Source organism: Lonchura striata, chromosome 15, assembly GCF_046129695.1.
Source record: "Lonchura striata isolate bLonStr1 chromosome 15, bLonStr1.mat, whole genome shotgun sequence".
NCBI lineage: Eukaryota > Metazoa > Chordata > Aves > Passeriformes > Estrildidae > Lonchura > Lonchura striata.
The window spans coordinates 2,744,888-2,764,040 of NC_134617.1; the positions used below are offsets into that span (position 1 = coordinate 2,744,888).

The window sequence follows — 19,153 nt, forward strand, 5'->3', positions numbered from 1 at the left end:
CTGAGTCAGTATAAAGGCAATAAAACGAGGTCTTTTGGTCCTTATAACAATGATTGAAAGGCTGTTTTCTTTCTCATTTAACATGCAGCAAGGACATATGGGAGAAGGCGAGGTAACAATATTCCTCTTTAATTTTCTAATGTTGACAATGTCTCATGGGAGAAATAACATTAAGTTTTTACTAGAGGGCAAAGTCCAAACTTTAAGCTTATAAGGGAGCACTTTCACATACATTTACATAGTCTGCATGCCATAAATCAGCATTTTAACTGGATTAGGGAGTACCTGAGGCTGAAATGATCACAGTGGACATCACCAGGATGGTTTGTGACCCTGGGGGGGGCTGTGTTGCTGTGTTTGTGTGTGTGTGTGTGTTATGAATGCCCATGCTGGAGGAGTTTATTTTGGGAATTTTGGGTGCTGATGGAGCATAAATACAGTGAGTGTCTGACCTGCTGGGTTCAGTGTGTGTGTGATCTCCAGCAGCAGCTGAGGGGCCTGGAAAGGGTGGTTAGCTTTGGGAATTGCTCCCTCTCAACAATACCTGCAGGATTGGGGTCTTACGAGATGAAACAAATGACATCTGCACCAGTTCCTTAGGAAGAAACAAGGTTAAAGTCAATATTACAATATTTTTATTATAGTAGGAATAAGGTTTGCCCAGCTACAGAAAGATGTCTGATTATACTTGACTGTTATTTTTATTAAAGGTGTGTAAAAGATTTTTGAAATTTCAAATAAGGCAACCTGACCAAGCCTTGCATTTTTTATTCATAGAAATTCTATGGACTGTGGATTTTACTACCTTTTTTTTTGTTTCAGCTTCTTAGCTGGTTGGTTTTTGTCACAGAACATGTCTGTATCTTGGTCAGATTTTCTGTTTTCAAGATGTTTTCTTTTTTTAAACCAATTTCTTTCAAGGGGAGGAAGCAAAACCAGGATAAATTAACCTCACCATTACATTTCTGTGGTAGATTGGGATGAATCCTGAAAAAACAGTTGCGGTGTATCACATCATAGACAAAAGGAAATGTATCCTAGAACTCATAGCACTCCTCATTACTTACTCTCCCTATATATATTTATTCCTAAAATGCTCCTTAAATGAACAGAAGTCTCAGTTGGCTGTGTAGCTGTCGAATATTGGAACTAAAGAGGGAATTCATGGCAGAGAACAGCTCCTGTACTCTATTTATGATATTATACAGTGGCATATATAACAAAGAACCTTATTTAAAAGAAATACTATTAAGGAACTCTATGATAAATGATTATGATAGAAAGATGCTGGACTGCAAGGGGAACATTTCTCATTTTACAATATTTTCTCTTAGAGTGAGGCCATTAACAAAATTCTGTTGTAACATTGAAGTAAAGTTGTAGGAGGGACAAAATTTTCAGTCTTTGCAGTGAATGACAATGTAATGTTTCCTCAGGTTATTTTTGTTATTTACTAGTGGGTGGTTTATGATGTGTTTTGATATCAGGTAATTTAAATGTGTCATATATTTAACTGGTAGAATTCTTGTTTTCCCATTTTCACCTTGAAATTTTATCTATTCCCTGCAAGAAGCTGTTCACTGGAAAATGGAATAGATGGCTTGATATCGTGAAAGCCCCAGAAACCAAATTGGCTGTTCCCTTCCCTTTTGATACTTTTTAAAAGAAACCTCATTGGAAACACCAAATATTATGGAAAGCAGTCAGCTCGAGCACCCGTTAGAAATCCTGATTTGTTCTGAGGAGGAGCCTTTCCTCTGCAATGAAGCATTTGAGCTGCTGGATGATGCTGGAAACTGAAAGGGTGCAATGAAATCGAGAACATAACTGCTCATTCAGAGGGCAAATCACTGCCAGTTCTGCTGATGCAGCAACGGGTGCATTTTCCCCAATTATTCCAACAGTGTGCGCTTTGTTCTGTTAGTATGGTTTTTTTTCCCCTGTTTTTCTTTCTTTCCAACCCCCTCTTCAGGTCAGTCCTCGCTGTTCCCGATGGAGGATGGGTTCCTGGATGATGGGCGTGGGGATCAGAGCCTGCACAGCGGCTTGGGGTCTCCCCACTGCTTCTCCCACCAGAACGGGGAGCGCGTGGAGCGCTACTCCCGCAAGGTCTTTGTTGGGGGGCTGCCTCCGGACATCGACGAAGGTACACAACCTCACCCAGGGCAGAAACCTCTGCCTGCCTGCTCAGGGCTGGGTCTTCTCCAAGCTTTGATACGGAATTTCATCTTTCACGTGTCAGATAATTCAATTGAGTTTAGGCCGTGGCGTTGTTCTGCCACCGGAGAACAAAATCACAAAATCACTTTGTCACGCATTGAACTGACCTGCAGCACAAAAGTGCAAAATTAAACGAGTCAGTATCACCTGTGGAAACTCATAAATCCGTTGCAATCATTTTACAGGCCCCAAAGTCAGTAGCAGGAAAAGCTGCTCATAGTTTTATAAGATCTGTGTGAGGTATCAAGTCCTAACTCTACGTTTGGTTGCTCCTGTGTAGAGGAGGTTGTTTCCAACAATCATTTTTGCCCTCTGGTAGCTCTGACCTGTGCATGGTGAGAACCCAGACAGGAATGAATCTGTGCAGGGCATCCTGAGGGACCAGAGGTTTGTGTTGGTCCATCACACAAATACCAGTGGCAGAATACTGCAGTTGTTATTAAAATAAAATTAAAATGTCAGGTACAGGTGTTTCACCAGAACTCTGTGTTCTGTGTGTATGAGCCTGCTGGGATAGTGGTTAGAAATGCAACAATAAAACGGAAAAGTTTTTTCTTAATTGTTTTAATCCCCACTTTTTTGTGTCAGAGCTTCTAATGCCCTGCTGTGACATGGCAACCTGAACTTCATGTCACCCATGAGAGCAGTTGAAGCTGGATTATTATAACAGTATACATGCAGTGGCTCGGTTCCTGAGAATTAGTGGGTTGTGAGCTTTTATTTATAATTATCAGTGCAAAAAAGAAGTTTGAGCTTTGGCCTGTCTTGTTTTATAAGGAGTGTCCTGTCTTGTCACAAGGATCCACCATCAGCTACTGAGCACTGCTCTGAGCTGCTGAACATGGACACAGAATGTTTGTTTATAGGATGAAATCAGTGTATTTCAAATGCCTTAAGTTCAGTTTATTTTAAGCTCATGCCTTTTCCCTTCTCTCCTTTTCCAGATGAGATCACTGCAAGTTTTCGGCGCTTTGGACCTTTGATTGTAGACTGGCCACACAAGGCAGAGAGCAAATCTTATTTTCCTCCTAAAGGTAAATGATGCAAACCAATAAGATGACATTTTAGAATGATTTTTTTGGGATAAAACACAAGATTGGTTTGACAGTGACACAATGTTTAGGGGGAAAAAGGAATTTAATCCTTGGGATTGTTCTATACTGGTGAAGTTTCAAATATGGCTTTGCAATTATTATTCACTATAAAAATTCTTCCTTAATTTCCTGTTTTTACTTTATTCAATTTTTCCCTCTTCCCCCTGTTGTTGTACACGTAGTAGAAGTTTTTTAAACGCTCTAAATGCCTTCCACAGCAGCTGGGAAGGATTAGTCCCTTAGGTGAAAAACCAGAGCACTTTTGGGTTGGAAATGTGTGCTGAGAGCACCTTAAACCTTTTCCCTTCCCATGTGGCAGCGTGATGTCAAACCTAATTCTGAGTTAAATTCTGATCCTATAGACAAACAGACAGCAGCAGTGATGTTTGTGTTTTCCCTTGGCCAGGATATGCATTTTTGCTGTTCCAAGATGAAAGCTCTGTGCAGGCACTGATTGATGCATGCATTGAAGAAGATGGAAAGCTCTATCTCTGTGTTTCCAGCCCCACTATCAAAGACAAACCGGTAGGTGGAATTGTCAGGGCCTGCACAATTGCTGGGTGATAATCACAAATTGGGCTCTTTACATGCAGCTTTTTCTGTATTCAGAACATTAATGTTAAAATTTCTTTAAGGTGTCAAATTAAGAAGAGAAAAGACCAACTTACTGCTTTTGAACTAGACATAAGAAAGTTTTTTAGCCTAGTTACAATGCTTATTTTTATCAGGAAAAGATGCATTTCCAGACAGGTATTTTATGCTTGCTAATGATGAACATGTAGAATTCATATTGTCTGTGTTGTATGTAACAGATAAATCCTAAAAAACATACCATGGCATTGAACTGTAAATTATTAATATACAAATGGTTGGGAGGCTGGTGCAAGTCTGTCAATAGTTGGGGAGAGAATTCTCCTCCAGTCCTGTGCTTCAAATTTTGGCCAGCTGTAAGCAAACACAAAGCAGCACAGTAACTAAACAGGCAACTCTGGAGCCTGCTGCACTGAGATAAGGCTGGGACAACAGGAGCAGTGCAGATCTGTGTGGCCAGGGGGGTTGTACAGCACAGCTCAGTCATGATTAAGTAAATGTGTCAGCAGAGGGTGAAGGTTTTTTCCCCAGAAATTTGGGTAACAAGGAAGTGATGAAATTTAGCATCCTCAAATGGTCTGTCTTAAGAGAGCTCGTTGCCATTTCATTTTGAGAAATGATTGCTGAACAAGTAGAGTTTAGAGAGTACAGCCGTTTAAGAAGTTTTCTTCTCTGTAGGACGCTGTTGTAATTTTTATTACTGAGACACTTTGACTTGTGAATGGTTAAAAAAAACAGGCTTTTTGTCCATAGGTTCAGATCCGGCCTTGGAACCTTAGTGATAGTGATTTTGTTATGGATGGTTCCCAGCCTCTTGACCCAAGAAAAACCATTTTTGTTGGTGGTGTTCCTCGGCCTTTACGAGCAGGTACACACTGCAGCACTGGGCATGTTGGATGTGCAGCCTGGTTTGGGGAGCACTGGGGGAAGCGAGCCTGGCAGCGAGGGAATATTGAGTGTGGTGACAACAGTGGGGGACACTGCCCATCCCGAGGTGGTGCTCGGAGAGAAACGAGCCAGCCTAGAGCCCTGTTTGGTTTTGCTTTGTGCTGCAGTGGAGCTGGCGATGATCATGGACCGGCTCTACGGAGGGGTTTGCTACGCCGGCATCGACACCGACCCCGAGCTCAAGTACCCCAAAGGAGCTGGGCGGGTGGCGTTTTCCAACCAGCAGAGCTACATCGCTGCTATCAGCGCCCGCTTCGTCCAGCTGCAGCACGGAGAGATTGATAAACGGGTAAGGCCTGCGCCCCCTGCTCCCCTGCAAACGCCCTCCCTGCCTCAGGGCTGTGCTTGGCAGTGTTACACCAGCTCCATCCCCGTGTTAGCGCCTCTCGCACGCGGCACGGGATGAAAGCGGAGTGGTAGGGAGCTGCTGGTGCTGGCACGTGGGAGGTGACTGTGAAAAAGGCTTTCTCGAGTTGCTGAGTGTAGTGGGAAGTGTGGCAGCTGCCTTGGCCTTTTCCAAGAATATTGCGCTCCTCAGATGCTCCCACCGCGAGGATTTGTGGTGTTTGTGAGATGCAGGGAGGGAGGTGCCTGCCAAGGATGGGGCAGCTCTTACTCCTGCTCTGCATCCTTTGGGAGAAGAGGCAGAAGCACCCCAATGTGTGCTGGGTGTCCAAGAGCATCCTGGTAAACTTGTTACTGTGCCCTGCAGCCTCCCTCCACAGCCTGTGCAAAGGCTGTGCTTGCTTATTTCATTCCTTTATTATTGTATTCCTTATTATTTTAAATTAGAGCAATATGCCAAATGGATCAGCTTTCTGCCCCCTTCATCTCTCTAAAATGTAACTGCCAGTTACAGTGATCTTCAGACCACAATTTTGGGAAACTCAGATGCTCACATCTCCTCTTGTAATTCATCCTTTGTCTCTGGATTTTTCCTACATGACTGTCACTGCTGATCTTAATTTTAAAGTTAATACAGTGGAAAACCTCCAAACTTGGCTGATTAGCCCATTATCTTTTCACTTCTGCTTTGTCTATAAAGCAGAAGAATTGTAACAACAATTTGACTGTGGGCCTGTGAATTGGAATGTCTTTGTTCTAATCTTGGCTCTGAAAATAAGTTCTGTACAGCTTTGAACAAATAATTTGGGCTGCCCTTGTGCAACTTGTGCTTGCATAAGCAGACACTTGGGTGAATAGGTCCATTGAAGCTGGTGGGACTACAAATTTAAGTAAGTACTTGTAAACTCTGAAAAAAAATTTTGCAATCTATTTCCCCTTCCTTCTCTCCCCCCACTCTCTATTTCCTCATTTTTTGTGCAGTTTTTGTGTGGGCAGATAATGCTCAGAGAGGATTCATTATAAGAGAAATCGGGTACACGAGGGAGGTAAAAATACAGCAACACTAGTTTTTATTAAGGTTCTATTTATTAGTAGTTTTCCAATACTGTTTTTCTGCAGAAAGAAAAAAAAAATTAGCAACAAGAAGGGATTTCCTGTAAAATTAGGCAAGGAGGTGCTGCTAAAGGGTGTGCTCTGAGATAATGCACAGGAAGGGTTCAGTGACTGGGGCTCCCACCCTGAGTGGAGAACTGTAACTGAGGTTTTCTCTGGAGCTGGGAAATCCTCTGTGCCCAGCTCAGGGAGCAGATACAGCCGTGCCACACTCAGAATTAATGTGACAAGGACACCTGAGCTGCAGTTTGGTCTCTGAAGGTGGCTGAGCAGAGGGAACAGAGCAGAATCACCACACGGAGGAGGCCTGCATGGCATCTTTGTTCTTTTCTAGGACTTGGAGAAGGCAGCACTCCTCAAAAAATCCCCAACCTCCCACTGCACAGCAGATTAGGGGATGGGGAATGTGATGTTAGGAATATTTGCCTGCTTTTGCTCTTGTTCAAATTGACTGAGTTGGCAGGGCAGGGTTTTGGGAGATGCAACTCAAGCACTGAAAGAGGAGAAAAACAGGTCATTAAAAAGGCTGCTGTGTTCTGTCTGAGCAGTTTATGTGTCCTGTAAGCAAAAATGGCATCAAACTACTGCAGTGCCATCTGGACTGTGATAAAATTGGGTGGGTTTAAAAACCCAAGAACTTGTGAATGTCCTTATTTGCCTGAGGTGTGTCCGAGGCCTGTGAGGTGCAGAGGGGAGCAGCCCCAGGCCAGATGCAGAGATAACAGCAGAGATACCAGTGTTTGAAAATATTGGTGAAAACATCACATTCAGTGGGCTTCAGAGAAGGTTCACAAACCCTTATAGAGCAGGAACTTGTACCTATATTTATTTCTGCTGCTCTGAATTCCTGCCCATCACCTGGCCCTTAATGCCAGCAGCGTAGGAGGGCATCAGTCCCGTGTTAAGCCTCTCATTTGATCCCAACAAGATCAGGTGGATTTCCTTTTGCTGAGAGCACTAAGCCATGGAAAAAATACAGAAATGAAGTGTTTATTTAGAGAATAAATGAATTGTCTTAACGTTGAAAATTCAGAGACTGAAATTTGCAGGCCATGTGCATATTTAATCAGCAGTTACAGTGTTGTAGAAACACTTTCCATTCCTGCCTGAAAGGGGCGGATCTTAAATAACTCAGAAATAATCAGAAATAACTCCCATAATTATCCAAGGTTTTGGTGTCAGCCCATACGTTGTTTGAGCCTTTCTGTAAATCAGTGACAGCAGGTGTCAGACCGATGGTCGGCACTGATTTCTGGGGTTTTTCTGAAGGATCAAAGCGGGGTTAGAAGTGTTGAAGTGCCTGGAATTTGAGGTGTTCAACACCCACGTTCAGGTGCCTTGAGGGGGAAATCTCGCTTCTAGCATTCCCTACTGCAAATCTGCTGGCTGCCTTGCTAAAACACGGGTGTGGAGTTACGAATTTGCACTGAAGAGTGACCAACTGTCTCGTTTTGTGGCTGCAGGTGGAAGTTAAGCCATATGTCTTGGACGATCAGCTGTGCGACGAGTGTCAGGGCGCCCGCTGCGGCGGGAAGTTCGCCCCGTTCTTCTGTGCTAACGTGACGTGTCTGCAGTATTACTGTGAATATTGCTGGGCTGCTATCCATTCCCGGGCCGGCAGGGAATTCCACAAGCCCCTGGTGAAGGAGGGAGGGGACCGCCCGAGACATATTTCATTCCGCTGGAACTAAAGGATCGCTCATTTGCAGGCCTCCAATTAAGTGCACTCTTCTGTTCCTCCCCACCCCGCCCCTCACTCACAGCATGTCCTTTTGTAGTAGTCTGTAATTTAACAATAGTCTAATGAAAGAATGACCTATAATGGGTATTTTATAGAATCTTGTCATTGAAAACTGTATTGGGAACTCCTTTTCGTATCGATAACATGTTGCAAGTGAGTTGCATTCTCTTGTCTTTACTACCGAGAGAACACTTAATTTCCTGCAACGTTTTCTTAGAGGAGAGAAAAAATATTAAGAGAAGAGAATTGAAACAATAGAGTATTTTGGTTTTTTAATTAAATTATTGTTAATAAAGAACATAATAATACTTTTATTAAATAACCGTGTAACAATAACACTATCAGTCTGTTCTGACACTTTTCCCCCAGGGAAGCCTGTTTTTGCCTCTCTTTTTTTTTTTTTTTTTTTTTTTTTTTTTTTTTTTTTGTTTATTTTTGGATTTTTCCAGCAACAGATGAAGTTAGCATTTACCTACCAACAGGAAAGAGCATGTTTAAAGCAACAGAAATGCATGAGCAAAGTTGAAGCAGCACTATAATAATGATCTTTTTTGTTTGTTTTTTTCTTTCAAACTCTTAAGGGTTTTGAGGCTGAAATTTTAGCTCGGTGTGTATCTGACCATGCCTCTGGCTACCACCCACATCCAAATTACTAACGAGATAGGCAGAGCTTACTATATTTTCATCAAAATGATTACATTTTAAGAATTCCTGAATGTAAAAGTTGAGTAAAGTTACTACTGAGGGGGGAGTGCACTTTTTTTTCTTTAAGAGAACTCAATTGTCTGGTTACAGCCCTAGATATCCTACCAAAGCTAGAGTAATGACAACTAGTGAACTGGCATTTCCTCTCCTGAAGGATAAATATATAGATTTTATTTTTGATGGCTATATATAACTCTATATCCTAATATACTAACATTCATCAGGGGCCAGCCTTTGCTCTCCATTTTGACAAGAAAAAGTAGAAAACCTAAAGATACCTCAAGGATATCACTGATTTTTACTGGAGTTTTGCTATTCCATTGTGGCACACAAACTCAAATTGGCTGCTTATTGGTTTCCCATCTTGGCTGTAAAGTCAGTTTTCGATCCCCTCAAATTTAGCTGTAACAGAAGGAATGAACCCAAGGAGTTTCCAAGCCCTGCTCTGCGCCCCCGGCCGAATTTTGTGCACGGAATGGTGCGAGTGTGCAGATGCCTTTCTTATTCTTCCTGTAGAAAGAATCCCAGCTCAGATCCCAGCTCTTCAGAACTAATTGTGGGGAGATAAAGACACGCAGGTGGAAGTGCCAACACCGCTAATTAACGCCGGCTTTATTGGAACTCAGTCCTGCCTTGAGAAGCATCGGCCCAGGACACGCGAACCGAACGCTGACCAGTGGGTGCAGAGGGTTTAGTTTGAAACAGATGAATGAAGGAGTAGTTCTGAAAATTTATTTTTAGTACTTTTGAACTAAATGCCCTGGCCAACTTCTCCACCAAGGATGTAGCAGTGTTCAAACAAAGTGATTCTGTGGCAATCTCTGCCCGGCCCCAGGGGCCTGGGACCACCTTGAGAGTCTCCCAAACCAAAGATTTGCCCTGGCACTGCTTGGAAAACATCTGCTCCCTTCAAAGCCCCCCTCGTCCCTTTCCCCCAGCCCCATTATCTTTATGAGAAGCAGTTTTTTCTGTTCAATACAGGCTTTAATGAACTGATACCTTACCAAGTTCCAAAGGTCAAAATGGAGACATTTGCTGTCTATTAGTCAAGTATAGCAAGGGAGCTGCTTTTACTGAAATCCCTGAAAATATTGACAACAGTAATGCAAATGCAGAGTGCTCTTGTGTAGATTGTCAGGGACTTTTTTTTCTCTGAAGTACATAATTCTAGTTGGAATGTTCCTTTCATTTTTTTAATGCTTGTAGGTGGCTTGGGGTGTGCTATTGTGCCGATCCTGCCCAGCAAACAGGTGAGGTGGGTTTCCATTACAAGAAAATAACACTGTTTGAGAACTAGCTTTGAATAATAATTTTTTCCCTTTGTACATGACCTGCTGAATTTCGGTACAGTGTTTTTGTAGCTAACTTATTTTGTCATGCACATAATGTATATTTGTTATGCACTACTTTTGTATATCTTGTTTTTCCAACAGTGAGCATTTTTAGGCACACTTTTCACTGACGGGATATCTCTTTATGCAATACCTCAATTTTTCATATTGCAAAGAGTAGCTTTTTGTACTTTTATTACTGAGAGATCTTCATATACTTCATTTTTTAATATAAATAATTTTAATAAATTTTATTTTCTTATATTCTGCTTTTTATACATTTCAGTGCTCTGCATACATTTTGAATTATGGATGTTGTGCACTGGCAATGCTATTTTAGAATCTGCAGAGAAAAGAAAGCATGTTGCTTAAACATCTTAGCCCAGCACCAGGTATTTGGTGTACATATAATTTAAGAAATAGTATATGTAAAGTTGAGAATTAAAGAAGAAAAAGCATGAAAGTGACAAATGACACTTGTCTTTAGACCCATGAAATTTAAATGCATAAATATAGTGTAGAAATTTAAAAGTCAAGAACCATCAAAATTGTCTACTGCTTCTTACTGAGTTTTTAAAAATTATACACAAATGCAGACGTTTTTGGTGAATGTTTAGCCATTTTTATTATTAATAAAGAATCGATGTTAGGTGTTTGATGCAGAACCGTGTCTGCTCTTTTAAATTATATTTAAAGAATAAAAGAGAGCCTGCTAGGTGGCAGGCATGTAATGTTAGTATGCATGACTAATGTAAGAAATCGTTATTCTACTAATATTCACTTGTGATTGTGTGACAAGCGTGTTTACAGATCCTTTGGTTACACTTCGATTTACAGGGCATAAACAATTCTCTCCATTACTCTGTGCTTCAACAGTGCTGGCCAAGCCTCCTGGTGGCACGGGGCTCTCTGGGGTTACCGTGTAGCCCCAGGCTCATTAACGTGTAATTAGCTACCGCTGGGGGGGGGGGTGTCATTAATGAGCAGCGACGTTCCAGGGGGAGTGACAGAGTAATTCCATGGTTATTTTTGCAATGTAAAATAAAGTGTTTCTGATTATTTTATATGTAAAGGAACCCCACTGCCCCGTGCTTTTTTGGTATAGTCTCTACTTCTCCATACACAGACCTCTGCAGAATGCAAATTTCAACCTTGCAGTGACTGAATTTAGCGTTTTTTAAGGATGCTGTTGGAAAGACTTGATAATTCACCCCTTGTGTTTTTGAAGAGTTCAAACCTTCTGTTCAAAGGTGATTTAAAACTTGAATGTGATGGATTGTGGCAAGTTAACTTCAAGTTATGTGCAATACCTATTTCAGACTTCTGGAAGATCTTTGCAGTGTAATTCTTTGTTTTTAATTGCAGACATTTAAAAATGTCATTTTCTACTGTTCTAGTAAATCCTCTTTCTTGCTGGTGTTTCTAAAGAAAAGAATCAGAAATCAATCTTTCTACTAATGTAAATTTGAGATTATTTTTAAAAAAAAATGGAATAAAACGTTTTGGTCATTTGCTTTATTTTATTATCTTATTTTAAAGCTACTGTGATAGCATTGTAAGAATTGGGACAATATTGTATTCAACTGTTTTATTTTTTATATTTTTAAATTTTAAAGTATAATTAGTTTTTATAATTTTCATCAGATTTTTTTGTTATATTTTTTGGAAGTGAAACTTTTAGCAAGTGGGTGTCTAGTTTTTACTAATCCCTAATATGTTTTCCCCCAATGTATTGCTCATATTATCAGAAGGAAAAGTTATTTAAGTATGTCAGTTAATTGTACTACTTGGCTGAATTTCCATATAGTTTTTACTGTGTATGGGGAGGTTGTAGTATTTATTATAGCATTTTAAATAAGGGTAATTCATTTTTTATTAAAGTCATTTTCACGTTTAAGTTCATATTTTTGTATGTTCTACTCTAAGTTATATAACACAAGTTACTTTTTTTAAAGAGTTCATTTGTTGAAGTGCTAGTGAAAATTAATGTTATTAAATAGTTTGCAAATGACTATTTATACCAGTATGCATATAATTTTTAAATATTTGTAATGTGAGATGTTGAATGAATAAAACTTTTAACTCAATGTTTCTCTTTAACCTTTTTATTTTGAGCTTCCTGTAGGAACTCGTTCCTTTGTGGCTGAAGCTCGTGGGGCTTGGGGAGGGGATTTTGTTGGGCTCTGTGGGGTGAAAAGGGATTTAGGGGAATTTCTGCTTCCCTGCTCTGGTCACAAATGCAGCAGAGGTTCCTTGGGGAGGTGAAGATGCAGCAGGTGAGGAGAGAACCACTGAGGCACAGGTAACCAACCCCACCAAGGTTTGGGCTGGAAGAGACCTTAAAAATCATCCAGTGCCACCCCTGCCATGGCAGGGACACCTCCCACTGTCCCAGGCTGCTCCAAACCCATCCAGCCTGGCCCTGGGCACTGCCAGGGATGCAGGGGCAGCCACAGCTGCTCTGGGCACCTGTGCCAGGGCTGCCCACCCTGCCAGGAACAATTCCTAATTCCCAATATCCCATCTGCCCCTATTCTCTCAGTGCAAAGCCATTCCCTGTGTCCTGTCCCTCCATCCCTTGTAAAGGGTCTCTTTCCATCTTTTCATCTACTGGAAAGCCACAGTTGGGTCAACCAAATCCTTCTTTTTTCCAGGCTGAACAATCCCAGCTCCTTCAGCCAGAGAGAGACCAGCGTGCAGAGAGAACCAGAGCGGGGCCAGGGCAGAGCCCGGCGAGGCAGGGACAGACAAGGAATCCTCTTTAATTGTCTCCCTTGTGATCTGACAGCAACAGAGGGAAGGGTCTGACATTTTAGAGAACTTGCTCGTTTCAGCCTTTAATTTAAAATATCTCAACTTGAAATCTCTGGAAGTCGTGTGAGGCCGTTGCTACCTTACAGATCTTCTCTTTGAGGGCTGTTCAACAGGTGCTTAAGGAATCCCGGAGTGATGCTGCTAATCTCCAGTGCCATCACTGACGGAATTGTGGTGCAAATGCTCGGTTCGTGGTGAGCCTCATTCCTTTGTGCAGGTCCTGCAGCTCTGATGGGATTAGTTCTGCCAGTGCTGATCCCTTCACTTGCTCTTGCCTTCACCTCTGCTGCACTTGGAGCAGCTCCTGCCTTTGGAAATTGATTTTTAACAGGAATTCGAAGCTTTGCTGGTGGTTCCACGCAGATATTCCCAGTTCTCTTGCCATGACTGTTAGAACAGAAAGCTGGGATGTTTGGGATCAGGAGTGGCTGGAGGTGCATTGCCTGCCCAGTGAGTCAGGAATTCCTCGGTGCTTGGTGCCAGCCAGGCAGCACCTGACAATCTTCACCAGCTCCAGCTGTGACTTGGCAGGGAAACTTTATCCCTCTGTTCCCTGCACTGGGATTGTTGGGAAATAGCCACAGTTCTTGACATTGTTTTCAAGTGCAAATGGTCTTTCAGACAACATCTGTTTATTTATGTGTTCATGTTTTTTCACAAGTGTGACAGACTTGAAATCTGGTCCTGGAGTATGGAAGGGTTGAGGCTTTGGATGCTGTGGTGATGGAACCAACAATGTCCTTCACAAACTCCAAAGTCCTGCAAATTTAGAGAGTTTCTCAGGATCCAACACCTGATTTACAGTTGGGGATCACTGTGTATATTCATTCTAGAATTCTCCTATTCTAGATTGCAGAATCCTTGGTGAATGTTTAAGTTTTCTTACTATGCAGAGTCTAAAACATTGAAATAAATAAGGGGAAAGGTCTGGATCATTCAAAACTGCAGATATTCTGTTGGGAGTGATGGGCTGATTCTGAATTGCTGGTAAATTACTTGGGCAGATGACACAACAAACCTGTTATGGGTCTTTGCACTGAAGCTGTGTGTAAATGCTACAGGCACGCTCCAGAAGATGGAGGTAAGCCCTGCTGTGTGGAATTCCAGAATTCCCACCGTGTGTGAATCCCAGCTTCTTCCTTCCAGCAGGAGCTGCCCCCATCACAGACCCCTTCCAGGCCAGTGCAGGAGTGGATGGAACCAATCTCCCCCTGATTCAGAGGCTGAGCTGGTCTCCAGGACGGGCTCTGAGCTGTCAGGTTGTTGTGGGACACTTCTGCTCAGTCCTGACTCTCCAGTGCAGCTCCAGGGAATCTGGGACGAGCCATGGCCTCGGAAAGGGGAGATGAGGAGAAAAGCTGCCATCCCTTCCTCTGTGGGAAATAAGCTGATTCAGTTTGTCAGAGTGAAAAACAGCCTGTGGGATAAGAATATCCTCACAGCTGTCTGTGCACTCAGAGGAACTGAAGGGGGTGAATCAGTGCTCTGAATACATCACTGAAAGTCTTCCTGCACCCCCATGCTCTGATTGATGCCATCAGATATCACCTGTTTTCATGGCACAGGAACTATAATTTCCTGACTTCTTGTAGGGCTTGTCAGAGAGACAATTTGATACTAAATGCTGTTTTATTTGAATGCATCTCTCCCTAAGGGAAGCTGCCTCAGTAACTTTGTCTATGGAGCGTGGGAGACCGTGTTCTGTTAAGGCTCCTCCATGAAATTTGCTGGTCCAAAGTTCTCAGTCCTCCTGGTATACATAAAATATAGAGATGTATTCAGTCAGTGCTTGATTGCATTTTTCCTCCTGAAATTTAATTTGGTGAGTCAGGAAAGCTGAGATTAAATTCTCTGAGCACAGCACGGATCAAGGATGACTGTGAGGGCACATTTTTGGGTTTGTATTATTCTTAATGTTTAAAATGGACATAGTTTTATTGCTGTCAGCCGTGGGGTATTTTTTTCTCCCAAAACTTTGAGTTGCTTTGCTTTTCATGGGAGTGAAGAACATTGATTTTAGATGGCAGTGATGGGGTAGATGCAGTGGACACACACTTACCTCAGTAACTCAGACCAGATCTGAAATCTGTGGAAGGAGAGAAATGCATTAAAAGAAAAAAACTCTCTGCCAACCTTGTCCAAGCCAAGGCTTGAAAAGAATGTTTGCTGGGTGTAAATCACCATCTGACATCGCTGCTGACTCATGGACCAGGATCAGTTTGCTCAGGGATTGTTCAGGCCTTGCTGTGCATGAAGTTGTCACTTTGGCCAAGTGTCACTTTGCAAGGTAATGCTTGTGGCTTTAAGCTGATGCCCAGTGCTGGGCTGGGTTGGGAGCACGTTCATGCCGAGCGTTTCTGAGTTTAAATGGCATTCCTTACGTTTCTGAGGCATTCTCCTGGAAGCAGCAGCCCCCAGCTCTGCTGCAGTGGGCCAGCTGTGCATGGACAGATGTTGCTCTGTACACACTGGCAAAATCAGCCCAGCTCTTCACTCAGTGGAAAGGGAATTTGCTCAAGCGTTGCTTTTGCAGGGGGTGTCTGTGGAGCAATGTGAGGGCAGAACAAAGCAGTGACTGCTTCCATTTTCTCTGCAGAGGGAGCAATCCATGGAGACAGAGCCCTGCTCTGCTCCTCTCCTGGCAGCATCCTGATGTCTCTGGGGGAGGGAGGGAGCAGGGAATGCTCAGTGCCATTATAGCGTGGCCTTGCTGCTCAGAATCCCAGAACCTTTTGGGTTGGAAAAGACCTCAGAGTCCATTGAGTCCAAGCTGTGCCACATCCCCACCTTGTCCCCAGCCCAGAGCACTGAGTGCCACCTCCAGGGATGGGCACTCCTGCAGCCGGGTGTGTTGGTGGTCACACTTTAGCCTGGGGTCCTTTTGGATCTCAGAGAAGTAAGAAATTGTGAGCTTTCTGTGCCTGGTCTTGGGTTATCTACATTAACGCTGAATCTGGGGATGATTTAGTGATTTTTGCATTTTACATCCTTGCATGAGCCAGGATTCTTCCAGAATCTGGAGGGTTATGGCAGATATAGCTGAACTTCCACAGCTGTGGCTTCTCTCGGGATCTAACTGCACATTCCCCGGAATGGAGACTTTTAATCTTCAATATCACAGTCTCTGCAGCCTAACACTTGGTAAAGTTTTCCCATCTCTGATTTGGAAACAAATACTGATGCTTGCACATTTAGTTCATTTTTCATTTGGAAAATGAAATCAGAGGAAGTGAAGTCCTCACCTGCCTTCTGCTTCCACTTGACTACCAGCCTTTCCTAGAAATGAGGCTGTGTCATTCTGGTGTAATCTCAGGGCTCATTTTGTCTCCTTGAGTTTTCCCCATAGTTTTATTTCCAATTGGCAATCTGTTGAAATGCTGTAACACAAAGTTCTGCTAAGCCAGGGGTTTTGATCTCCTTGACGTGGGTTTTGTTGTAAAGCCTATGGATCTTCTCAGTGATTTGGAAATCTCTCCAGGGGAGGCTCAGGCTTTTATGTAACATAGTTTATAGTCTGCTAAATATTTTTATGCACAGCATGAAGAGATGGGAGAACTGGCTTCTCCTTATCAGTGGAGGAAGGGATTCCCATGTGTGTGGTTTGTAAAGCAGTGGGAGCTGTGCAGGTTCACTGCTGTGAAATGCAGGTGCTGTTCCATTTTCTCTCTGCTGCCCCATAACTGCTCACACAATTAACTGAGAGCCAGGCTAAATGATGAAAAAAATAAGAAGAAGCTGAAGGCAAATTCATTGCTTTGACTTAGCAGGAGTCATGACTTTTGTTTTTATAATGATTCCTGGTTACACTAATAAATGGTCCCCAGTGTCTTTTGTGCAGTAACCACATACCAATGAAATCCCTCACTCCAGTGACTTATTAAATATTCTGTGAAAATGAAGGTGATAGAATAATTGTTTGTGCTACTGCTGAGGGTATAATTAACAAGGTTTGAGCGTAGCTGTTGTCAGAATGAGCACACTTTTCCCTGTTCAATATCAGAGTCCTACTTCAGATGTTTTCACCCTTTCAGTTGATCAAGGTAATGTTACACCTAATGAGCAATGGCCTTGTCTGAGCTGTGTTGAATTTTAGCGTAAGTCTAGGTGAGATGTATGGAAGAAATTCCTCCCTGGGAGGGTGGGCAGCCCTGGCACAGGTGCCCAGAGCAGCTGTGGCTGCCCCTGGATCCCTGGCAGTGCCCAAGGCCAGGCTGGATGGGCTTGGAGCAGCCTGGGACAGTGGGAGGTGTCCCTGCCATGGCAGGGCCAGAATGAGATGATCTTCAAAGGTCTCACCCAACCCATTCTGTGATTCCATGAATTCTGTGGAATCGTGTGAGTACTTTCCACTGCAAAGAATGCTCAGAGAACCCCAAATCTCCCCCAGCAGCAGAAGGATGGGTTTTTTTAGGGAATCACTGACCATGCTTGCAGCAATGTCCCAATGACCCCTTCCTTTCTTCCTTCCTTCCTTCTCCTTGGCACAAGCTGTAGGCACCAAAAACTGCCTCACTTTAAAAGGACTGTCAGGGCTCAGGGATGATGACACATCCTTGGCCAAAGCAAAACTGAAACAATGGAATTCAGAACTATGAGATGGAGGAGCTGCCATTGGAGCACACAGCAAACAGACAATGAGGTGCAGGCTGAAAGCTGGAATCTGGGCTGTTTTTAACCAGACAGTTGCAGCTGTGCTAAAAAGCTGAGATGTTTGCTCAGGATGATTAATACAGAGATAGTGGCCAGCTGGTAGTCTGTTCACACATGTGGAAAGGTGGGTGAAGAGCAGTGTGCAGCTCAAATAGCTGAACTTGACAGATCTGCAGAGAGATTTTAGGTGGCACTGATTTTTCTGAGTAGCAGCAGATCCTAAAAAGGATCTGAGCTGAATTTGCATTTGAGATCAAAGCGCTGGCAATGTGCTGTTGGGAAAAGTGGACAAAATGTGCCCCACGAGGTCTGTGTGTTTGCATTAGCAGGGTGGAAGCATTTCTATGAGTACAGGTGCTGAGAAACCGCTGCCTTGGCAGCAGTGGTGCCCCGAGGAGGCTGGAGGAAGGAAGCAGCTGCCAGCTGGCACAGGCAGCTCCTGCCCTGGCAGATACAGCAGCGAGTGTTCCTGCACAACGCAGAGACAGTCATGGAATGAACACGGGGCTCTTTAGGTTTGTGTGTGAGCATTCACTGGGGGGTTGTGGTGTGGGCAGCATTGCAGCTGAAGAAGGGATTTCTTTACCAGGGCTTTGGGATGGATGCACCTGGGGACGCTTGTAGGCCAGGACCAATTTTTAATGAAGTTTTTGCGTTTAATATCCCAAACTGACCTCACTGGCTGTTGCCTCACTGGTGCAGTTGGTTAGTGCAGGTTTAAACAGAGAAGGGAGTCTGGGTTTGTGGAGGAGTGGAATTGAGACTTGTAGAATCACAGAATATCATGGCTGGTAGGAACCCACAGGGGTCATCCCAGGGATCTCCTGTCCCGGCACAGACACTCCCAAAATCCCAGCCTGGGCATCCCTGGAGCACTGTCCAAACCCTCCTGGAGCTCTGGCAGCCTCGGGCCGTGCCCATTGCCTGGGGAGCCTGGGCAGTGCCAGCACCCTCTGGGGGAAGAACCTTCCCCAAATATAGGAGGTCACAGTTGATATTTGAAATCACAGTTGATCTCAAGGCTCCTGACTCGCTGGTTGTGTCACACCTGCAACCTCCTTTTCAGCCCACACCCTTCGGACCCTGCAGGGTCCAGCAACAAATTACTGGGGAACAACAAATTACTCTGTCGGGCTGTGCCTCTGCGAGTTGTTTTCCCTCGTTTGCGGCTGCACAGGCGAGATGCCGTTTGCGGGCAGCGCGTTCCCGGCGATCCGGGGGGCGCGGCGGCGCCGGCGGCGCCGGTTCCGCGGGAGCGGCCGCCACCTGGCGGGGCCCGCCCGCACTGCGCCCGCCGGGCCGGCCCGGAGCGCGAGCGGGAACAGCTCCGGGACCCCCGAGCCAGCCCGCGCCACATCCCCACCCTGTCCCCAGCCCACAGCACCCACTGCCACCTCAGCCCTCCCCGGGACACCCCAGGGATGGGATCCAAACCTGCCTGGGCAGTTCCAGTGCCTGAGCTCCCTTTCCATGGGGAAATTCCTGCTGATGTCCACCCTGAGCCTGCCCCGGCCCAGCCTGAGGCTGTTCCCTCTCATCCTGGATGTCCCCCTGGCTGTCCCCTCCTGTCAGGAGCTGTGCAGAGCCACAAGGTCTCCCCT

At 44.1% G+C, this 19,153-nt stretch overlaps 1 protein-coding gene across 2 annotated transcripts in view; it reads left to right on the forward strand.

Annotated features, from left to right (window-relative positions):
- CPEB4 (cytoplasmic polyadenylation element binding protein 4) overlaps nt 1-12,175 on the forward strand; it is a 37,914-nt gene extending 25,739 nt beyond the window's left edge. The window contains exons 3-9 of one of the 2 annotated variants that reach the window (XM_021532132.2): nt 89-112; nt 1,973-2,146; nt 3,165-3,254; nt 3,721-3,839; nt 4,659-4,773; nt 4,961-5,142; nt 7,775-12,175. In XM_021532132.2, the coding sequence (XP_021387807.1) occupies nt 89-112; nt 1,973-2,146; nt 3,165-3,254; nt 3,721-3,839; nt 4,659-4,773; nt 4,961-5,142; nt 7,775-8,002 (932 nt within the window). In that variant the 3' untranslated portion in view covers nt 8,003-12,175. The remainder of the gene's footprint in view (nt 1-88; nt 113-1,972; nt 2,147-3,164; nt 3,255-3,720; nt 3,840-4,658; nt 4,774-4,960; nt 5,143-7,774) is intronic. The other variant, XM_021532133.2, reaches the window with a different exon arrangement.
- The last annotated feature ends 6,978 nt before the right edge of the window (nt 12,176-19,153 follow it).